Below are 22,612 nucleotides of genomic sequence, written 5' to 3'. Positions count from 1 at the left end.
TTGTTGTGAGGCAAAAGAACCTTTTTAGGTACTTAATACCACTAGATAGATGATGCGTGTATGCGTTGAGTTGATTATAGAAATTATGAAACGCACACACAAACAGTCCACGAAGTCTGTTATTATAAACCACTCACGCTTAATAACAGGCCGCTAATTGGATGGCAGGACCACCGGCGCATCAAATCAACTCTTTGCAAAACTCGACTCGACTCGACTTGGCTTGGCTTTATCGCAGCCTGTTCCTGCAACCTGCTTGCCTCGATCTCGGCCAAGCCATTTAAATAACTCATTTAGTACACATCTACGGTTAAAGCTAAGCAAAAAACACAAACAAAAAACAAAAAAAGAACAAGACTCGTTGCTGTTGAGCCACTCACCTGCTAAATAGCGATCACTCTGTGAACGAGAATAGCGCAGCGTCTGTGGGGTAGATGAAAAAAAAAGAACACAGTATTAATGTCTGATGCACTGATCGAGTTGCCGATGCGAGGGTTGCTCTATCAGTAACCAGTTTGGCAAGCCATCTACTACTCTACAACTGATTTATAACTATCTGTGATTAAAAATCAAGGTTTTCGCATGGATAGCAGACAGATAGATAAATAAAGTGATATGGATCTAAGCCGAGACTCGACAATCTATTGTTTAACTTATTGATAACTCTGCTTTGGTTAATTAATAGATAAATAAATACTAATCTACTAATACATTGAGAATTAATTGCATTGCTAAACAATTGATAAGCAAAGTTGTGAAATTATTTAAATATCCTTTTGGGCACCAACAGATTAAAATGATAAATACTAAACTAATGCTATCTAAAAGTAGACAAATCTGCATTTTATGGAATAATACTTATTATAAAATAAATTCATTTACTACATCTGGGGTATTTATTTTGAATTTTTCTTGTATCTTCTGGTATCTAGCACATATCTTCGAATACGTCCTCATAATATGAGTAGAAGGTTTGCCATGTATGAGTTTCCTTATAATGTCTTGCTTGCATTGGTTCAACTATCTTAATCTTAAACCTCAAATCTAGTAACAAGTATCTTTATCTATCTTCTTTCGGTAATATATATAATATTTGTATTAAGTTGTTACCCCATTACAATTCTTTAACATCTCATAAGTTGCCACTGCTTGGTTCTCTTATCGATTTATAGATATTCTGCACATTCTTAAGTTATTGTCTCTCTATAGCGTATACCTATTTCTAATCCTGTTGACTACTCAAATCTATTGTCTATTACAAATTCCGTTCTTTCTTTTTAATATTTTGTGTTTAATATTTATAGCTAGAATATTACTGTTTCTGTTGTCTATCAATTGTATTTCCTATTAATTATGCATTCATTTTTTAATCACAAGCAATTCATTATCTGTCAATTAATGAATTTGTTTCTCTACAATCTCTAGAGATTGGAATATAATTCCTTGCTTACTATTCTATCAATTTTGTATAATGCACATTCATTTCTATTGACTATTCAATTTGCATAATAAATAGCGAATACTTTGCCAAACGCTTCTCTCATTTAACGCTCTACTCATTGAGCATCTTCTTATCGATCGATCGATCGATCTTCTCATCTTCCGCCTTGATACTAACCAAGTGCTGGGCGGCAAAGTCATCACAGCGTCGACTGTGCTCACGCTCCTTGAGCAGCAGCGGCGCCGAGTTCGATTTGGTTGTCAGTTCCTGAATGCCGCCTGCATCGCTGTGCAGCGAAGCGCTGCTTGGCGACGGCAGCTCCACGAAGTGATGCAGCTGCGTGACGTTCGTGGCGTTGGGCGAGAGCAGCGACTGGAAGGGCTCCTGGCGCAGTGTCAGCGACAGTTGAGCGCGCTCCTTGTGATTGTGCCGCGCTAGCAGCTTGCGTGGCTGCAGCAGAAACTGTTGATGTGGCTGATGATGGTCGAGCGACAAACTACGCAGATTGCGACGCGGGACACTGGGCAGTGGCACCATGATGGGCGGCGCAGCGCTGTACTTGCGTCGCAGCACCACGGGCGTGGTAATCGAGGTAGTTCCTCCTCCGCCGCTGGCGCTGCTCGCATCGCCATCGGTGCAATCGCAGTCGTAGTAATGCTGCGGCAACTCGAACTCATCCTGGCACTCGTCGTACTCGCCAGCAGCAGCTTTGTCGGGCAGTTGCTTGCCGCCTTGATCGTCCAGCATATCGTCTTGGGACTCGTTAGCCGCTTCGCCGCCGCTGCCGCACAAGCTGAGCACCTCGAGCAGATCGGGATCATCGGAGGAGGCCACCGAGCCGCTCTTTTGGAATTTCATTTTACGCAACGCCTCCAGGCTGCTCACGGATTCGTTGTCGGGTGCGCTGCTGGCGCCAGTGCGATGATGATGATGATGGTGGTGGTGATGATGAAGATGATGATGCTGCAGATGGTGGCTCTTCCAGTAGGACATGTCCTTGGGTGGCGTTGCCGTGCCAATGCCGCTTTCATTGTTGTCGTTGTCCAGTCCCGAGGAGTCAAGCGAGATGCCCGACTTGCCGGAACTCAGCACTCCAGCCGCCTCCTCGCAGGCCGAAGACGACGAAGTCGAGCTGTAGAATAAAGAAAGAATTGAGTTGAGTTGAGTGATGTGTTATGACTTCATTGGCTGGCTGTGTACTCACTTGTTGTCTTCATCGACGGCGCCAACGCTGCGCAGTATGGACTCCTCCGATGTCCATATGGTTGAGGTCGAGCCTTTTTTGGTCACATCCACCAGATAACCAGGCGTGGCGGCGCCTTTCCCCGAGGTCAGTTGAGTGCCAGCTGAAGCCGAAGCGGCTGCCGTTTGCTTTGCTGACGCCGGCGGCGGCGGGGTTATAACATTTCTGCTCGTCAATGTTGGCGACGTTGTTGCAAGATTAATGCCCACCCGTTTTGGCATTGGCATCGTCGCCGTTTCCAGCTGTCGCCTAGATTTCAAATCATCCATGGTGGTCGTCGTCGCAGTTGTTGTAGTGGTTGCTGCTTCACCTGTTGCCGCCGTAAGCTCTTCGATTTTCAATGCACTTTGGAAATTTGTCAGCTTATGAGTTGTTGCTGACGATGGCAACGACGATGACGACGTCTCTGCATGCCCATTAAACGCGGACAACGCGAGACTCTTGCGCTGACTTGGGCCCCCAATTGAAGCATTACGCGACGGCATGGCGGCAACTTGGCCGCCGGGCGCCGACAGAGTTCGCATATAGGCAACGCTTGGCCTGCTGGTTGCTGTCGGTGTCGCCTCAGTGCGTCCGCAATCAAGGTTAAACGATTGCAAAGGAATGGTTGCCTGGCATAAACGAGAGAGAAGTAGAAGAAGAAGGGAAACAAAGTATTAAAATATAGTCAGTCAGGTTTAATATAGAAAAGTCGAAAGACAACGCTGACAGATTCGAGGGCCACAACCTCAACCTTTAGACGAAAGGACCTTGAATGCATAATGAGACCAGAGACAAGAGACCTGAGCTCCAGGTCTCGAGCTCGAGCTGTTGCTGTTGCTAGCTGTTGCCTCGTCTTTAAGCGAGGCGTTTTCACGTTTTTCAGCAGACTGCACAGAAAAAACAATGCCAAAAGGAAATATCAATGGCATTTTTGAGCGTTGTCAAGTGGCGAAGCAGCAGCAGCAACAGCAGAAGACTACAATCAGAATTTGTATTTTATGCAAATCGCCATAAGCGAAACGCAGCCGAAGACGACGACGAAGTCAGAGCCTGGCTATTTCAAGTGGCCGCTCGAGAGAGAAGAGAGAGAGAGAGAAAGAGAAACATTTGCTATTGTTGTGCCATATGATTTATATGGCTGAAAAGCTGCAACGTGTTCCACGAAGTATCTTCGATGGCAGCCAGAATTTGCGTATCTTTCGCATCGTCGTTGTCGTTGTTGTCGTTGTCACCTGTCTCCGCAAGGAGAGTTTGGCTGGCAAAATTGACCAAAATGGGTGGTGCAGCTGCCAGTTTTTCAGTTTCAGCTGAGTTAAGTTCGTTATGTCAATTCGATTTACAAGCCTTTGGCAAGCGATTGACAATTTGGTTGCAGTCAGGCTAACAAGGCTATGCGATGCGATGTGATGTTGAGGAGGCTGCGAGCGTCGCGAAAAATTCATTTTGTAAAAACAGCAACAGGCGGAAATTGATTTAAATGATTTATTGGTGGAAAAAAAAGGTAACAAACGCAGTTGCCCCAGAGCAACTGTGTACAGCAGGTTGTTGTTGCCGCTTGTTGTTGCTGCTGCTGCTGACGTGAGCACTCAGCCAGCGCTCCTTAGGGGCATCTGTAACGGCAACGAAATGGCCAACAAAAACTGTAACAGAAGTGCGCCAAGAGAGCTAAAAGAAAGAAAGGTAGAGCGAGACAGCAAAGGGAAGAGAAATTTTTTTTTTGGGGTTGTCGTATAAGTTGTAACCAGTTTATGTTTATGAATTATTACATAAATAAAAGAGCAGCTGTCGAAGATGCAAGAGAATTAGTTAAGAATGTGGCACAAAGTTTAAATTGAATATGCAAAAGCACAGCAACTTTGTTCTTTTTGTTTTAAGACACTCTCAAATCTTGAGCGCAATAATTGAATCAAGACTTTGTCTGTGCACTTTGTGCTGACCAAATATGGACTCGGTTGTAATATAATTACATTGGTCAAGAAAGACACACACAGGATGCGGTTGGCAGGCGTGTCCTTGGGGATTGCTAAGCCAAAAACGTTGCAACATGTGGCTGCCACAAATTTGTAATGCATTATGGAGCAGTCAACAATAACAACAACAACAACAGCAGTTTCTATGAATTATTAATAAAGTCGGTTGGCCATCAGATATCGATACTTCTGCGAGTGTTGTGCGCTGGCCAACTGCGTGTTAATGAGCCGCCAACTCTCGCCGGCGACGCATTAATTGGACTCTGGCAACCGACGCTGCTTTTATGGGCATCCGATCCGACACATGACTATATGTATAGCCAGGCGGGCGCCAGCAGCAATAGCAGCAGCAGCAGCAGCAATATCCTCCATATATGTAGATCGATTGAACCAATAAAAACTTTTATATTTTACGGCTATTTATTCGTTCGTTCTATTAATTTAGCGATTTTATCAGACTAAAAAAAAATTCTCAATTATGGCTCCAACTTGTTTTACATCTTTCTGATTTTCGGTTCATTCTCCTTCCTCTGCGTTTAAATTTGATTATTCGTATCGTATTTGGAAACTTTGTTATTATTGAAATTGAAGCGTTTTACGATCTTACGATTTTTCTCTTGTGGTGAGAAATAAAATAAATTTTATGTATTGCAGTAGAACTCGATAGCCGAAACGCTGGCAAAAGTCAATTTAAATGCAATAAAAACTACAGATTTTTCTCACAACAAACTGACAACGGGGCGATAGTCTTCTTATATTTCAATTCCAATTCCAATTCCATCTCCAAATTATTCGAATTCGAAATGAAATGTTTTCTTCGGTTAGTTAATGAAAAACGCAATAAAACGACACATAAAATGAAAATTGTAGTTCGCTTATCTCGGCAATGCATTTGAAAATAGGAAAAACTGTAAATGCCACTAATTGATCATAAAAGTGTCCCTCGAAATTGAATCAAGAAAACAGTCGAGGGGCAGGCGAAGCAAGGCGGTATTTCATCTGTCAATGTTCGACAAAAATTTAATGACAAATGTGCAATGTGCCACATTTTATTGATGTATGACCCAGAAAGCCAGACGTGGAGAAAGAGAGCGAGCGAAGGCAACTCGACTCAAGTTTATGTGCCGACTATCGCAAATCGATTGGACATGCCTCTGCCTGCGGTCACGCATGCCCACTGATAATAATTATCAAATCAAAACACTTAAACGCCTGCCCAGCCCATCGTTTTGTTGCTTCGACTTCGACTGCGACTGCGACTTGAACTCCTCTTTTTTATTTTTGTATTTTTTATTTTGCGTTGTGGCTCGTCATGTTTGTTTGCCTTGCAGTGATTTGCAAGTTCTACTTAAGTCACAAAACTGTCCAATGGCCGTCGTTGATGCAGCGACTTGTTGCAAGTTGAGCTGCGTGAAAAGCTTTTGTGCGCGCCTTGCCTTTTGTTCCATTCTTGTTGTGTGTGCATGGTTCGTCATCATTAAGCGTGGATTGGATTGCACTCTGTATGTTGACTGCCCCACACACACACATTAAGTCGAAGATTCACTTTCGTAGCAATCGGAGCGCGCCTCATAAACATCACTGGCAACTAAATTGGGGCGTTGGGTTCCACTTGGTCTGCCACAACAGGAACAGCAACAGCAGCAGCAGCAGCAGCAGCTCCAGTTCCAATGTGCTGACAGCTGGGGCAGAGTGAAGTGCTCTGTGTGTGCAGGTAGAGAGCGAGCAACAACGACTCCATCTCGCTCGGATCTTTGCTTTTTGGTGTCTCCTGCGCCGCAGGGCGGCATATTGACCCAATTCGTTGGCAACTCACTTGCGAGTACCGAAGAGAAAAACATCTGTTTTCGTCTTGACGTGCTTCTTTTTTGCTTTGCTTTACTTTCGTTGACAGTTTTGTCCGGATGTTTTGGGCCATTTTGGCAAACGAGGCACGCACTTGTGTCCTCGATAAGGTTGATGCTCGTCTGCTGGTGTCTTTGATTTATACTGTCGCTGGAAGCGCATAAATCAATGACTGACTGACTCAACTGACTCACTAACTCACTGACTGACTAACTGTGGCGAATGCCAAAGTGCAGAACCGCATTCTCGGTGTTAATTATTGGCACTGGAGCACTTTTTCTCCAGGCTTAAGCGTTTTTAATTGGCACTTTTACTTGAGCGATTACTGCGAAATATGACAGCTCGATACAGTCTCGATTTCAGGTTGGGGACAAGCTGCCTCCGTCGCTCCATCGCTGCCTTGGCTAAATGTCAAACATGCGCCCACATTCAGCCTGCTAAAGGGAAAACAATTTCACACAGCAGCAGTAGCAGTGAGCAGCCTGGCAACAGATTTTGTGAACTGCTTTTAGCATGGATCATGCCCGAAATTGCGCCAAATATTTCTCATGCATGTCATGGAATATTTAACAAGCGAGGCAGAGCTCGACATGAGTTTCCTGTTGTTTGCCCTCAAATCGGAGGCTGGTCGAAAGGGAGAGCAACAAGAGACGAGCATATGCATATCATTATTATCATTATCATCATCGGCAGCAGGATAGCAGCACAGCACAGCACAGCACAGTGACTGCTAATAATATACGCGTATTACCAAATTTATACAAGGTTTATTTTTTGTTCGTTCGAACAAATAATTAGTTGGGCGCAAGTTTGTCGCTTGAAGTCGTGTCTATTTCAGTTTGGTCACAAAATGTATTTTGGTTTTTTATTTTTTGTGGTCGTTGTTGTCTGCGGTGTGTTTTTCCACTGGCACGCGTTTTGAAAATTAATATTTACTTTGTTGTTGCTGATGTCTTTTTGAGGTTTTTCCACTGATAATCACAACGTAGCTCGTAGCTGAGCGAAATGTATGCTAAGCATATGCAACAGACAACGACAAACTACTTCAGCAATATAGACACAGAGGAAAGAGTGAGATATAGAGAGAGTGTGGGAGAGAGAGAGAGAGAGCGAGAGAGAGAGAAGGGGGGGAAGTGAGACCGCAAGCTCAGTGCCGTTTATGAGTTGGCTCTGGCTTATAAATGTTTTAATTAGATCTATTTGATATGATAAGCCAGCGACAGAGACAGAGACAGAGACAGCTAACAAGTTGCTTGGGTTTCTGGGCTTTGGCTTTATGCTTTATATGTCTGCATTAAGTGGGTCATCGTGAGTTGAAACTGAAGTTGTAGCTGAATCTGAGACTAAAGATATGTTAACTACGTGTGTGGTTTGCCTGCTGACCGCAGTTGCAGTTGCTGTTGCATGTCTAGTTTGTGTTGCAACTGACAGATATCAATTGTATTCCCCATTTGAAAAAGCGAAGAAGAACTTTGGCTGCTGTTTAATGGCTTTCTTCATTCTATTCCTTCTTCTATCTATTCAACAGAGTTCAGAGTTTAACTCATTCAAGTGGCACACAAACAGCACAGTGACTGACTGACTGACTGCCTTTACCCCTTTTGCCACACTTGCCACGCTGCGGCACATACTCGTACTCGTAAATTTCACGCATCCGGCGGCATCGCAGTTTTTTCTTTTTTTTTTTTTTTTTTTTTGGGTGGGAAACATATGGCGGCAGTTCTTGAAGACAACACCACACATTCTTGCATTGATGATGACGATGATGATGATGATGATGGGGGCAGACTTCTGACTCCAAGTGTGTGCGTGACTGCGAGGGGGGAAGGGGAGGAGGGGAGGGACTGGCGTTATGTGTGGACAACATTGTTTGGCTTCAGATTAAATGCCTTTGTTTTAAGCGCTTTTTATCTAACCTACATAAAATATATGCTGCAGCAGCATGTCGAAATCGTGCCAGAGATTACATTGGGATTCCAAGCGACTTCATGCATACATTCTTTGGCTGTATATTATGAAATCACAGTGTGAGAATTTATGTGCTCATTTGACTTACATGCTTCTCCGGTTTCAAGACGAGTCCGTTCTGCTGCTGCTGCTCGCCGTTGTTAGCTGTGCTCTTGCCGAGGCGACTCTGCAACGCTGCGCTGGCTGCCGCTGAGAGCAACATGGGCGCAGTCCTCGATGTGGGCGAGTTGCCAGTTGCTCCTGCTAGATGTGGTGGCACCTTATCGCCACCCATCAGATTGTCCAAATCACGTAGAAATTTGTTTGCCCAAATGTTCACATCATCTGGTTGCGACGCTGTGTTTGCTGTTGTCGAAGGGCGGCGACTTGGTTGTTCAGCGGGACTTAGAGGAGGCGGTGGCAATGCTCTAAGTTTAGTTGTCACTGGTTTGCTTGTTGCTGTTGCTGTTGTTGTCGCTGTCGCTGCTGCAGTTGTTGTCGCTGTTGTGCTGCTGCTGTCAAAGCCGCTATCAGATTCCGTAGAACGCGACAATTCATCAAGCTGCTCGGTTGCTGCTGCCGCTTGCCGCGCCGCGTCCAGTTGATCCATCAGCTGTTGGTGCAGACGCTGCGCTTTGCGCAACTCGAATACCTCGTTGATTTCCAGCTGCAATTAGAATACGACTTGTTTAGCATTTTCAGTTGCAACATTAATTCAAAGACTGAAAGCGAAAGATAGAGCTGCGATTGGCTTTGATTAGCGCTCTAATTGCGTACATATATCACGGCAATAAGCGTCAGTAGCCAGGCAGTCTATTAATCGCGCGAGCCTCGAGCGCCAGTTTCTAATGGGGCTGCAGCTATGATGTATGTTTGCTTAATTTACCCAACAACCAAATGGAGAAGGCAAAGACACGATCAGAGCAGAGACATTACTCAAAGGCTGCAGAGAAGCTGCAACAACTCCTAGTCGACATGGGCACAATCAAAGACAAATAAATTAGAACACGACCGCAGAAAGGCAGAAAAAGGTTTTTCCTTTCCATACGCTTAAAGAAAAAGAAAAATGCAGACACACGAAAACTGTGCACAGACAACAAACGACAACAACATGAAGAACAGCCAAGACGTGCAGCAGCAGCGGCAGCAACAACTGGCATTAAAGCCAACAACAAAACAAATGCAAATAAACTGAAATGAAGCAATTTGTTAGCCAGATTAAACAACAGTGTAGAGACTGTAGAAGAGTTTCTAAAGAAGATCAGACAGAGGAGCCACAGGGCTAACAAAGTCAGCGAATTACTTAATTAAAAATCGTGGCCCTGAGATACAAAAGACCACGAGAATGAGAACGGGATTGAGAACAGGCTCCAGTCGCAGTTCCAGCTCCAGTCTCCATCCCAGTGACATTAATAACGTGCCGCGCTCATTACTCAACAATTGTGTTTGTGTGGCAGAGAAAGAGAGAGAGAGAAAGAGAGGATAGAGGAAGCCCTTGCAAGCCAGCGGAGACAAATGCGATCGAGCATTAGCAAGTAATAAATTCACATAGGTAGCCCAGCTCAACTATTGAAGCAGCCGACTTCGGTCTTCGACTTCGCTCCTCGGTCTTTCGGCCACTGATTTTTATCACTGCGAATGTTTTGGCAGCGACGCTGCCTCATTTGTCCTGCCGTGTGAGAAGTTGTCGGCTAATTTGCAGCAATAAAAAGAGAACTTTCCCAGAGTTGAGCAGCACAACAAAAAAAAAAAGTAGTTTACTTTAGCGCCCCCACAACATATATATATTTTCAAGATATTTTCTATTTGTGTATATGCTCAACTGGTGTGGGAGCAGAGTTCTCTCTGGTGGCTGCATTCATATTTCCCAGTTTGCCATATGTAACATGCGGCATACAATAACATATTTCTTATTTAATTTCATGGTCGAATGCACTGGCCAAACAATAGCTGAAGAGCTGCAAAGTATTCCCAAAACTCCAAATGCAGACGCTGGCTGCGGCGGCTATAAAAAGTGAAGTTGCTGAACGGGCCACTTTCAGTTTCGCAGAGCAGAAGAACGCAACGGACGCAGCATCAAAGTGCCCGACGACGACGAGGAGCAGAAATTGGAACGGTCGATCGACGGAGAAGACAGCATGAGGCTCACGCTCGCCTGGCTCTGTGTCTGCTTGGCGATTTATTGCGGCGGTGGCTTCGCCAACAACGGTCATGGCAATGTGGTCTTATCTTTGCCACCATCGCTTATCGCTGCCACGGAGGCGGTGGCCTTGAGACAGCTGCAGCAACAGCAACAACAGCAACAGCAACAGCGGCACGAGCAGACTCGTTGGAAAAAGGATGCACGCGTCCTGTTTGACAGCGTCGGTGGCAGCGGCGATGCACTGCGCGATATGCTGCACAGTAAGGAGTCCACGACGGCGAGCAACAACAATTTGCCCTACAACGACAACAATGGCATGGAAGTGGAGCAACAACAGTCGCAGCAACAGCAACAGTTGCAGCAACCGCAGCAGACGGATTTTAATCGAAAAGCATTGAGCGAGGCTTATGATTTAGAGGCACGACAGCAATCAGCGCCGCAGGAAATTGCAGCGCGACGTGGCCATGGTCATGGTCGAGCTGCTGCGGCTGCTGCTGCTGCAGTTGGTGTCCAGTATGCCACGCCCACACCCACATCCAACTCGAACTCCAACTCGAATTCGAGGTCTGCAATACACAAATACTGGAGCAGACTTTGTCAGGCGGCAAACGGCAATTGTCCGCGGGAATACAATCGAGCGATGCTGGCGGTCAGGTGAGCTAAGTACTTGCAACGAGCTAAGGATGTGGCAGCCACAACTGGGTGGCAATCTGGCAGCTTAAATCTACATGGGCAGCAGAAAGTGTCCGCCAAAAACTTTCTCGCCTCAGTTTTGCCTTGACTTTGGCTTGGCGTTGGCTTTTGGGTTCACATGTAAGCCAATTAAAGGCGGCCTGCAATTTATCAATCGCGTTAAGGTTCGGGGTTAACCCTTTTCGAATATACATATACATATAGTATACTATATATGTTGGGCGCCAGTTCCGAGTACACTAAAATCAACAACAATAAGAGCAACAAATCGTCGACAATTTGGCTGTCGGCCAAAAACACGCAAAACCAATTAATGGGCGTGAAAAAATCAGTACAACGATTGCAGTTTTGTTTTTGAACTCAGCGCCATACATGATGAGGAGGAGAAAAAGGAGGAGGAGAGTCTGTTCGGAGTATACATATGTTGATTTATTTTATAAAATACCAACTGTCAGCAAATTCATTGGCCCGAAACGAGAATTGCATTGCGGAGTGGCGCGCGAGTTTCACTTTTCATTCAGCTTAAAAGCTGAAAAGTCGAATCAGTATCTCTCTCACTCTCCCTTTTTTCCACTGCCCACCTGAGAGAAGTGAGAAATATATATATTTGTGCCAATGAATTACAGTCACAATGCTCTTACTGAAAGTACTTTAGTTATGTTATTAAGTATTTGACATTTGCCTTATCTTATAATGTTTACATTATTTCCAAGTGCTATACGAATTATCTAACTCAAGAACTTAAATTTATACTGCATTATATAAAGGCATAAGGAATCTGCTCCGACCCCATAACATATACATATATGTATATTCTAGATAGTGATATGTCCATCTGTAAAGTTAAAGTGGCACTTTTTGATACCTAACTAAGAATTTGGTTGGGACTATATAAAAATCATAGAAGACCTTCAGTAAATAATATTATATGATATGGTAGAAAATGAATGCTGCAGACGGTACTAAGTGGTATATTTTGTATTCTATATATTTTGCATATACAGCATATTAATATACAAAATATTGTATATTCATTTGGTATATTTCAAGAATAATACCACACTATATGAGCGATCTCAACTGTAGCTTTCTTATTTGATTTATTTTTTGAAATGATAAACGCACCAGATTAAATTAGTAGAATTCAAGACAGCAGACTTTTGTCTGTCGACCACTTTAATCTTTAATAATGTAAAAGACATTTAATAGATTTAAAGTGTAAACAATCTTCGTTACAACTGTTGATTATTCTGCACTCCTCTTTATTATGTGCACCCACCATATAATTATCATTAGTTAGGTAGAATTTATTTCAGCACTGATCCTGTCAGTTTGCTCACGTTAATAGGGTAAGTCAGCGTGATGCAGCCCCATGTAAATGGTGTATTTATAAAGGGGTATGGCGATGAAAAATGATTGGACTTCGGGGTGCTCTTGCTATTAAATGACGATTAATCATTTCTTTTCGTTTCGTTTCGTTGTATTTCATGTTTTTCTTTTTTTTGGTTTTTCTTTTGTGTTTTTGTTGATTTGTTAAATGCGTCGATTAATTGGCCTTAAGCCCGCATACTCGACAAAAAAAAAAAACATTTCAGTTGTATTTTGTGCTTTTAATTTGTAATTTTACACAGCAATTTATATATATACAGTTTGGGGAGGGAGAATTGCCTAAAATTGACTATTGATTGGATGAGCAGACATGACAGCCAGATTAACTCGCCGACTGGCTAATTCTGCATAACATTTTTGTGTTGTGTATTGGGGGGGGCTCTTTTCTGGGTCAGCTGTTCGATGTATATAGATCTCAGATGACTGCCCCATTGTTGCAGGCAACCCACGTGAACATGTGTTCATCAATTTACGAGTACGAGAGAAAGAAAGAGAAACGAGTATTGCAGACGAGTGTAATTGAAACCTAAGCAGCCCACGCACATCACACAAAAAGATGAATGTTTTCAGAAATGATGCACAATGACGATCCTTAAGCGTAAACTGACGTCGCGTCTTCGTCTTGGTCTTACAAATGATGCGTCATTAATCTTAACATAGACATCATCTCTCACTTTGCATTGAATTTCAAACAGCAGTTTTCACTTCCCCCAGTTCTCACTCTCTCACTCCCACTCTCTCTTTTCTCTTCTTCTCTTCCGCCTTCCCCTCTTTAGAAATAGAGAAGCTGTTGCACGTTTGCAGCGAGAACTGCATGAAATGCAGGATCAATTGGATTCGGATTATGAAGATGGCAATGATGATTACGCGGACATGGATGATTCCAGTGAAGAGCATCACTTGAAGAACAGCAACAACGAAGTCTTTCTGCTGCTCACTGGCGAACAGGATCTGGTGAAGTTCCTGCACTGGGCCATGCAGTTGCTGTATCCCCATCAGCATGGAGCAAATGGTGGCAAATTGGATGCAAATAGCGCAGACTTTTATCACCCGGGCATGTTCATCTGGAAAAAGTTGAATTTTTCTGGGCACTTGGAGCCGCCGCTGATTGTGGACGAGCCGCGTTATGTGCTGGTGCGGCGCGAGAAGCAGAATCCAAAGGAGGGCTACCAACTGGGCGGTGAGCAATGCATAAATCATAATTCCAGGGGCGTAACGCGAACCAGGGTGTTGAAATTATAAAGTAACCAGCCTCTAGTTGTTGTTCGTTGCGTCTGCTGCGTTTTGCTGCATTTAAAATGCATGTGGTGGCTTGGCGTATTCTTAATGATAACTTGCAACACACTCACTAAGTGGAACCCTCTTGCCACAAGTGCTAAGCATTGTTTCACGTGCTCAACTTTTCTCTTTTCCTCACCCCGCTAGATGAGCTGAAGGGGCTCGACGATCCGTTTATACCGCCTCGCGGACGCAAACAACACAATGCCCCGGATCTGGATGCGTTGCTGAATCGCTATGAGACTTTTGTGCCGAATCGCGGCAAGCGCGACAAAGTCAAAGATCTCTTCAAGTATGACGATCTATTTTTTCCGAATCGTGGTAAAAAGCATCGCGACATTTTCAAGCTGGACGATCCATTCTTTCCGCATCGTGGCAAAAAACTGCAACTGCGTGATCTGTACAATGTTGACGATCCATTCTTTCCGAATCGCGGCAAGCGACATCTGCCGTCAGGCAATAACAAAGTGGATGACATCGACAGCAACAACGAGAGAGACAACGACAACAACGACAAAGGCGACAACTGGCCGCAAAGAATGTCAACGCATGAAATTAATAGTAACGATCAATCAGTCAAGTCATCAATGTCAGCAGAGGATGCTGGAGCAGCAGCAGCAGCAGGATTGCCAATGCAATGGCAACTTTCAATGCCAATGTCATTGCCTGCTAATAGATTACACTCGACAAGATCAATGTCAGCCTCAACCTTAGCTACAGCACATCCTCTGCAGCATTTGAGGTTCATTGTCAATCCGAGCATGCGCCAACAGCAACAACAGCAGCAGGTGAAAACATCCTGGCCAGCTGGGATCCAGCTAACGCGTCTGCAGTCAGCTCTCCACGATGCCCGCGAGACACAATTAACGCGGGGGCCCAACACTGACGGGGACTCGAATGGTGACAGCGACAGTGACATTGACATTGATTATGGCCAATTGGACATGTAAATGCAGCAATCGCCCAGGAGATCGGCAATTGGCGTTTAGTTTCGATTCGGTTCGCTTCGTTTCGTATCGGGCAACAGCAATTCCTTCAGGCGCACTCTCAGGCGTGTCGTTTTCTCTACTTTTTCAGTGCACACAAAAGGGTCAGCCACCACACCACAACAATGTATACCAAAAAGAAACTTAAATAAAGCATGCAATTGATTTTGAGAAAATCGACAAAATCGAAGGTTACATCGACATGCCCTTGGGGGCCTTTCTAGAATTGTGCTGTGAAGGTCTCTGCCCTTGTGGCAAGATATGCTGCAGCCTGTAGCCGCCAGCATCCAGCCTCCGCAGCCGCAGCAGTCGTTGTATTTTTAATTGTATTCATTGGCTAATTTATCGCTAAATGTAATCAGCATTGTGCGCTAGCAGTTCAACTCTACGACTCCCAGCTGCAGACGCGCGAGACAAGACCGCAACACAACACAACACAAGACACAGCTGCAACATGCCGGGCGTGGCACGCAGTTGCCGATGCCAAGGCATCGATATGTCCGTTGCGCAGATATGCAACCAGATAGAACAACACAAAGTACAAAATACAAAACACAACAGACAACAGACAATGACATTAATACAGAGGCAAACAGTTCGGATAAAGGTCAGACTCGCTTTGGCTGTTTCATGTAATCCCCAAAACGCACATCAATCAAGCGGCGGCTTGAGGCTTAGCTTATTAGCAAGCATTGAACCTAAAATATCATACATACAGTCAGAGGAGGAAACTCTGTTGGCTAAGCCGCCTTCGTTACAACGGCAGCAAACTCAAATTTTCCACTTCAACAAATTTCTGACATTGACATTGACCAGTCGGCAACCAAATCGACAACAGCAACGTCAAAATATTTTCGTTTTTTTTTGTGGACAGAGACGCAAAGTCTGCTGGTTAGCCAAGTCAGCCTGGTTACTTGCAGGCCAGAGTCAGAGTCAGAGCCAGAGCAGCTCTTTGTTTTGTACAAATGACCATTGAAGGTCATAGCCAGAGAGTCAGCAAAGCGGCCAACAACAAATTGGTTAAATAATACTCGCACACACACACCGAAAGCATAAAAAAATGTTAAGCAGATGCGCGTCAACGTCTCCGTTTCCATCTCCCCTTCTCCCACTCCAACTCGATCGCTGTCTGCTTATTTTTTTGGGTTTTGTTGGTAGCTTGACGTTTGCTCGATCAGTCCAAAAACATATGAAGATCATTGTAATTTCAATGGCACTTCAGGCTGGGGGCAACCACCACAACAGTGAACCCAACTCTGTGTCTGTGTTTGGTTAGAAAAAATGAGTGCAGCAGTTGTGGCTGTTGTGCGGTACTCAACTGGGCAATGACACTTCGAGTGATCAACAACAGCAACAGCCAAAAGTGGTCAAGCAGGCCAAAGAAGAAGTTGATGCAGCCCTGGTTAGTATCCGATTCATAGGGTCAGCTTTTTCGAGTTGATTAAACAGAATAATGTTTCGTGAGGGCTTAACGTCATTTCCTTGACTTTGAAACGGATTCTCAATGAAGGGAATCGCATGTGATTACATAAGCCAGTGAATCCGCCTTTCGCCACTCGATGATTGCCAATTGCCGAAAAATCGCAGATGCTCAAATAAAAAATAGTTCAATTGACGCTTTCAACTGACTTTCAAAGCATTTGGCTAGTTTATGTCAATTGGGCATTGGCGAAAAGAAAGTCCCTGTCAACTGACCAACTTGAGTTCGAGTTTGAGTCCAGTCTCAGTTGCACAGTTGCAAATTGGCGCAATTTTCGTGGCAAGCGTTTTGTTTTTTTTTGTGGTTGCAACTGATTTGCTTGTCGGAAAATATCAACGCATTGTCAGCCAAATGCCGTTGACAACACGCCAAGCACAGTTTCGGTCAGGTTAAGAGGCGAGGGTGGTGCGAGGTAGCCACTGCAACGTGCCACATGCAACATGCAGTAACTGCAACTGTAACACGAACTGCTTGAGTAGCTGGCAACATTTGACAGCAGCTTAATTGCTGTCTGCAATTATGATTGCTGCTGGTGAAATTGTAGAAGCTGCTCGGACAATCGGACACACGGACTCTCGGACACTTGGACTGTCGCTTCACTTTCATTTGATTTGTTGCAATGACAGCGCAAGCAGCAGCAGCAACATTTTGTTGATTGTTGACTGTTTGCTGTTCACTGTTGATTTTTTGGCTTCATTTGGCGCATGGCTGCGATTTCTGGTTTATTGTCTGCATCTCACGGCAAAGCCTGGCGGCAGCCTTCGTTTCAGACTTGCAGTTGACAAAAATAGTAACGTGCAGGCTCAAACAGAGCTTGGCACTGCCTTTTATTGCCATTTGTTTGCCATTTACCATTTACCATTTGCAGTTTGCTGCTGCTGCTGCTTTTGCTTGACGTTGACAAAAAAACGTCATTTGCAAATTGGGCAAAGACAACTTTCTCTAGGCAGCAGCAGCTGCAGACGCAGGCGCAAATTACCCAAGCTCAAGCCAAAGCTGAAGCTGCAGTTGGGGTTGCATAAAGTTATAGACTTTTAGATAAGTTAAAGGCAAACAAAAAAAAAAAAAAAAAAAAAAAACAGTGTCGCCCACATTCATTAACAGCATTCGCATAATTGGCTGATATTTTCATTTCATTTTTGGTGGGTTCGTTGAACCAAAATGATGTTGACTGAGAGACAATCCCTGAGCTTGTTGAGTTTTACGTCTCAATTTCACATCGATATCTATAATTAAAATCGCTTGAGAACACACGCAAGCCTTCGCTATGTTGTCGTTGTTGTTGTTGTTGTTGATCAGATCTTTGGAAATGGCCAAAAACGTTAGACGTTGAAGGCTTGATTGAGCTGGCTGATGGACGACTCGTCAGGCCAATTATTATTGCCGTGTATCGATGTTTATTACTATGGATTATGCATGCAACTGTGTGTGTGTGTGTGTTTGAGTGTGTGTATCGAAATGCAACACAAACGCGTTAATTGATGCAGGAAGCGCGAAGCGAAAAACGAGTTGCCAGCGCTTGTCATGTTGCATCTGTTTCAAAGGCTGGCCTGCCCACCAGATTCGCTGCACGCTTCGCTGGCTGTCGCCTCCAAAATGGGTCAGGCAAACGACAACAGCAACAGCAACAACAACAAACAACTACAATCATAATGCCGACAACTACAACAACGAACTTTTGCTGCCGCCTCCGCAAAACGCATTTCATAACTAGGCAAATTAAGCCTAAGGCCAAGCGTCTTACCGACTCTTACGAGTAACGGCAATTTGGAGCTAAAGTGCTGCACTATTTGTCATAATAAACGCGCCGCACAAATGAGGCCTGCAGGGTCTGCAACATGGCGCGGGGGAGCGGGGAAGGGGAGGAGGAAAAGAAAGCAGCTAAAGAGACTTTGGCCAAAGCAGTGTGTGGGCAGCAGTGTGACACATTTTGTCATCATTAGCCACAGTTGCCGGCTAATAATTTCAATTTAGCCAAAAAATTAGTTGCATTCACAGAGATGGAGAGAGAAATAGGCGTTAATAACTGGCTAGTACACAGGCCAGGGCCATCGGCCATCAGCCATAAGCCATAAGCTATAAGCTGTCGACCCACGCGAGCTAAGCAAAGCTCGCAAAGAGGCAAAGAGCGTAAGAAACGTATGGGACGCCCCTTGGGCGTGGCTGGAACGCTTTTCGCTGGGTGTTGAGGTGATGACACTGATTATAAAATGTGTATATGTTAGATGGCGTGCTCTCTTGATCCTCCCCCTCTGCAGCGCGATTTCTGTGCATTTGACATAGAAAAGAAATAACACACATACTCGATATATTTATATAAACTAGATTCACATGGCAATGCGCATTATTAATTGAAAATGCATAAAAATGGAGCATGGATAAGTGAGTGCCATTGCAGCGGCCACTTGTTTGGCCTGATTACTGTCACCGTTAGCTGATTGAACGCATAGTAGCTTGAAAAAAAACGCGCGCGTTTCAAGCGCGTTTCTGCGTTGAAGTTTGCGCAGAACCATAAACGCAATGCTAATGAAGAACGAACGCGTGTGCGTGCAATGCTTCCGCTGTTGCTTGGCTCTTCGACTAAAATTCATGCGAAACAGTTATAAAAATAACTAAAGTTGTCGCTAGGCCGTTGACGTTGATGATGTTGTTGTTGCTGTTGTTGTTGTTATTGTTGTTGTTGTCTCTCTCTCCTTCGCTTTGGTGGAGTGCGAGTGTGTAATATTGCGCTTTCCGGTACAGAAACATAAAATTTTATGTACACGACGCTGACAACGCTAACGACAAACGGCAACGACAACAAAGGCAGCAGCACCAGCAGCGGCAGCACCAGCGGGAAAAAAGTCGGGCGTGCAACGCGTCGTATGCGTTACACATTACGAATACGCCGAGTGTGTGTGTGTGTGCGAGTTTTGTTTGGTTTAACACATTTTTCTGTCACGCAAAATAATCATTTGCAAAATCACGCCGTGTGTTGACAGACAAGGGGAACACGAACTTCGGCAAAGTGAAATGTGTATTTGTATGTGTGTGGCGACAGCAAACTGTCGCTTATCGTCGCATGTGAAAATGTATGAAATTGAATCTTGTGCCGCATGTAGCTGCAACAAGTGGCATGTCACCCTAATACATGTGCTCAATTCAACATGAGAACGGAAGTGCCTATGAATTCACAGCTAATTTTCTCTATACTCACTTTGACACGCTCTAAATAATCCTCGAGTGGTCCATATGGATCCTCGGCATCGTCATCGATCAGGTCGAATCGGTGCGCCAAGTCCAGATTGTTGAGTGCAGTCAATTGCGATTCGGGCTTATCGACTAATTGCAGCTTATGATGCACATGTTGCTGCTGCTGCTGCTGTGTTGCAGCGGGTGCAAGGCTTAAGAATTTCTTATCAGCTGTCACGGCGTTGGCTGCCGCTGTTGCTGTTGCACCAGCTCCTGCAGCATTGCTTCCGTATTGGCGAGTTCGCGGCATAGTTGCACAACCGGTGCTAAAAACGCTTGCAGCTGCCGCAGGAGTGGCAGTTGCCATGGATGTTGTTGCTGCTGGAGTTGATGGTGCTGCTGTTGCTGTTACTGATGCAGTTGCTGTAGATGTGGATGTGGCTGTATCATCAACGTCCTCGTCGGCCACAACATCACTTAATCCCGATTTGTAGCGCGTCGTGTCAGTGGCGATAGTCGCACTGCAGACTGACGTGTTGCCAGCTGTTGTTGCTGCCGGCGATGGCGGCGTTGCGTTGCTGCTGCTGCTGTTGCCGTTGCCGTTGATAAGCGTTTGATGTTGCTGCTGGTTGCTGGTGTTGCTGCCACCGCTAATTGCACTTTTCACATCGCTTGTCATGTTGTTTTGATTTGTATTGCACTGAATTTTACTAAATTTCTTGGCGCTGTCATGTTGCCGCGCCGTGTTGCCGCCACTTGGCTGTTGTTGTTGCTCTGCAAAGATAGAGAAAGATGGAGAATGAGTAAGAGATTCAGATGCAGAAATACATATATTTCGTACTGTGTGATGTTAAGTTTTGGCAATATTTCTTTAGCGAGTCATATAAAGTTGTCATTGCCGCCATTACGCTGTGCACAATTGCTGCAATTATTGCAGCAACAGCGGCAACATGTTGCAGTCACACTTTGGCGCGCCCCAAAATACACACACACACACACACAACAATATTTTCATAATCTCTTTTAGCAGCCAAAAATGAAAAATTGCGCCAAAATGTGCCAAGACACGGCTGCCACACATGTCACATGTGGCAACAACAAACATCGCCCGGCTTAAGCCAAATGCGCGAAAATTTTCTGCGCTAATCGCCTCAAATTGTGCGCCGAATGTGTGCCATTTAAATTGTCATAAATTGTGCAACATGCCCCGCACACATGTGCCACACGCTCTCAACGCTTAACTCTCTTAACTTTTAACAGTTCGGTTCAGTTCACAGTTTGCGCTTCGGCATTTGGCGAATGTTTTAATTAATTTCTGGCCAGCGAGAAAATGGCAAGCAATTATTTACATATTTGATTATATTGCTCACACCATTTATTACCGACTCTATATCCAATGCCCAATTCCCAATGCTGCCCTCAATTGTCCCCAACAACAACAGTTCTCGTACTCATTTATCGTTCACATTGTTTGCTTTATTCGTTGTCGGTTCCCGTTGCTGCCACACCCAACTACAAAGAGTACAACAACACCAGCAACAACAACTACAGCTGTCTCTGTCCATGGAATTACTTCATTCCGGATAAAGTTCTTCCACAAGGCAGACGACCTTCGTATTGAACTTATCTCTAAATTTATACGTTACTTATTTAATTTGAATTTAAGTAATAAAAGCTAAGGAACAGACACAATCATTATATAAAAATTGCAGTGCATTTATTTAAAATTAATCTGAAATATTTTTCACTGGAATTTTTCTTACTGGATTTCTCAAATTCCCGAATTTTATGATTTGGCAAATAAAAAATGTAAAGAGTACTTAAAGGGATTCCCAATTGCAAATGTATTTAGACAGATAAGTGAACATATTTGAAGGGTTATTTCTTTCGTCAGTATTCAACAAGACTGTCAACCTTTATATTGAACTTATCTCGAAATTTATACGTTACTTATTTGATTTAAATATACGTCATAAGAATTGAGGAACGTACACAATCATTATATAAAAATTGCAGTGCATTTATTTCAAATTTATCTCAAATATTTTTCACTGGAATTTTGCTTATCGAAATTCTGAAATTATGATTTGGCTTGCAAAAATTTTAATGACATGTTGAAATCAAATAAGAAATTTCAAAAGTAATTAATGGATTCGAAATTGCAATTGTATTTAGACAGATATGTGAATGCTATTCCTAAGATTTATTCTTCTGTCATTTCGTTTATTCTTTAACACCTAGAATAAACTTTGCAGTGCTCAACTTATCGCAGCCTTCGCTTTCTATTCAAGCAACATTATTCACCATTCGCTTCTGGTTCTTCAATTTCCATTGAAAAGCCGCTGAATATTTGCAGCAATGCCATTAAGATACAATGTTGTGTGTGTGTGTGTGTGTGTGCAACCTATGCATAGATAGACATGTATATAAATTGGATAGGGATTCCAAATCGAATGCGAAAACGAATACGAATACGAATGCGAATACTTCTTCGAGCTTTGTGCTGCCCACATGGATATGCAAATAGTTTGCAAAGGTATCGCCATAAATCGTATTAAAATTCGCATAGGGGCAAAGCGAGCGAAGATCAAGTGAACTTTTTCGATTTTATTTTCTTTTTTTTTTGGGTCTGTCAGCCACCAAAGAGAACGCTGGAGACATTCAGACGGAATGTGTATAGTAATGGAACTGTTTGCCTCTCCCCGCTCTCGCTGTAGTTGATTTTATAGGTTTGATTTTATTTTTGTTTTTATTGCGCATGCGTGCGTTCGATTGAGTTTCTTGATTAAAATGTCGCCGCCACCGTCGCGACTTGGCGACAACAGCAACAACAATATCAACGACAGCCACAACCACAGCCACAGCCACGACTCTCCTTCTGTTGGGCTCAATCTTGAGCTGCTGCTGTGGCTCTGGCTTTGACTCTGGCTTTGGCTGGTGGCTGGTCAACGGTTGGCATTTAAAAATTCTGAATCGCATGCGTTACACAACGACAACAACCCGTGGCGAGCTCGTAAATCAGCGGCGCAAACGACGTCAGTCAG

The 22,612-nt window shown here is 44.1% G+C and overlaps 2 protein-coding genes across 3 annotated transcripts in view; one reads left to right on the top strand and one right to left on the bottom strand.

The window, feature by feature from the left end:
* Nucleotides 1–22,612, bottom strand: part of LOC117576252 (rho GTPase-activating protein 7) — a 96,287-nt gene that overhangs the window by 17,049 nt on the left and 56,626 nt on the right. For both annotated transcript variants that reach the window (XM_034260879.2, XM_052007841.1), the window contains 5 exons: nucleotides 19,594–20,342; nucleotides 8,538–9,095; nucleotides 2,646–3,295; nucleotides 1,619–2,573; nucleotides 381–423 (listed from right to left, as the gene is read on the bottom strand). In XM_034260879.2, coding sequence (XP_034116770.2) covers nucleotides 381–423; nucleotides 1,619–2,573; nucleotides 2,646–3,295; nucleotides 8,538–9,095; nucleotides 19,594–20,342 — 2,955 coding nt within the window. The remainder of the gene's footprint in view (nucleotides 1–380; nucleotides 424–1,618; nucleotides 2,574–2,645; nucleotides 3,296–8,537; nucleotides 9,096–19,593; nucleotides 20,343–22,612) is intronic.
* LOC117576253 (uncharacterized) lies at nucleotides 10,509–15,141 on the top strand. The gene is made up of 3 exons (XM_034260880.2): nucleotides 10,509–11,225; nucleotides 13,430–13,833; nucleotides 14,079–15,141. Exons 1-3 carry the CDS (start codon nucleotides 10,567–10,569, stop codon nucleotides 14,879–14,881), a joined length of 1,866 nt encoding a protein of 621 aa, XP_034116771.2. The 5' UTR covers nucleotides 10,509–10,566; the 3' UTR covers nucleotides 14,882–15,141.

The sequence above is a fragment of the Drosophila albomicans genome, chromosome 2R, assembly GCF_009650485.2.
Source record: "Drosophila albomicans strain 15112-1751.03 chromosome 2R, ASM965048v2, whole genome shotgun sequence".
NCBI classification, from domain to species: Eukaryota; Metazoa; Arthropoda; class Insecta; order Diptera; family Drosophilidae; genus Drosophila; species Drosophila albomicans.
Note: the sequence above shows the minus strand (reverse complement) of the source record. Positions and strands in the feature narration are given on the sequence as shown.

Bases quoted from the DNA above. Each gene is read 5' to 3' on its own strand.
- LOC117576253 (XM_034260880.2), top strand. From the start codon at position 10,567: ATGAGGCTCACGCTCGCCTGGCTCTGTGTCTGCTTGGCGATTTATTGC. The intron at 11,226-13,429 runs GTGAGCTAAGTA...TCCCCTCTTTAG, and splicing joins CGAGCGATGCTGGCGGTCAG to AAATAGAGAAGCTGTTGCAC. The intron at 13,834-14,078 runs GTGAGCAATGCA...TCACCCCGCTAG, and splicing joins GGAGGGCTACCAACTGGGCG to ATGAGCTGAAGGGGCTCGAC.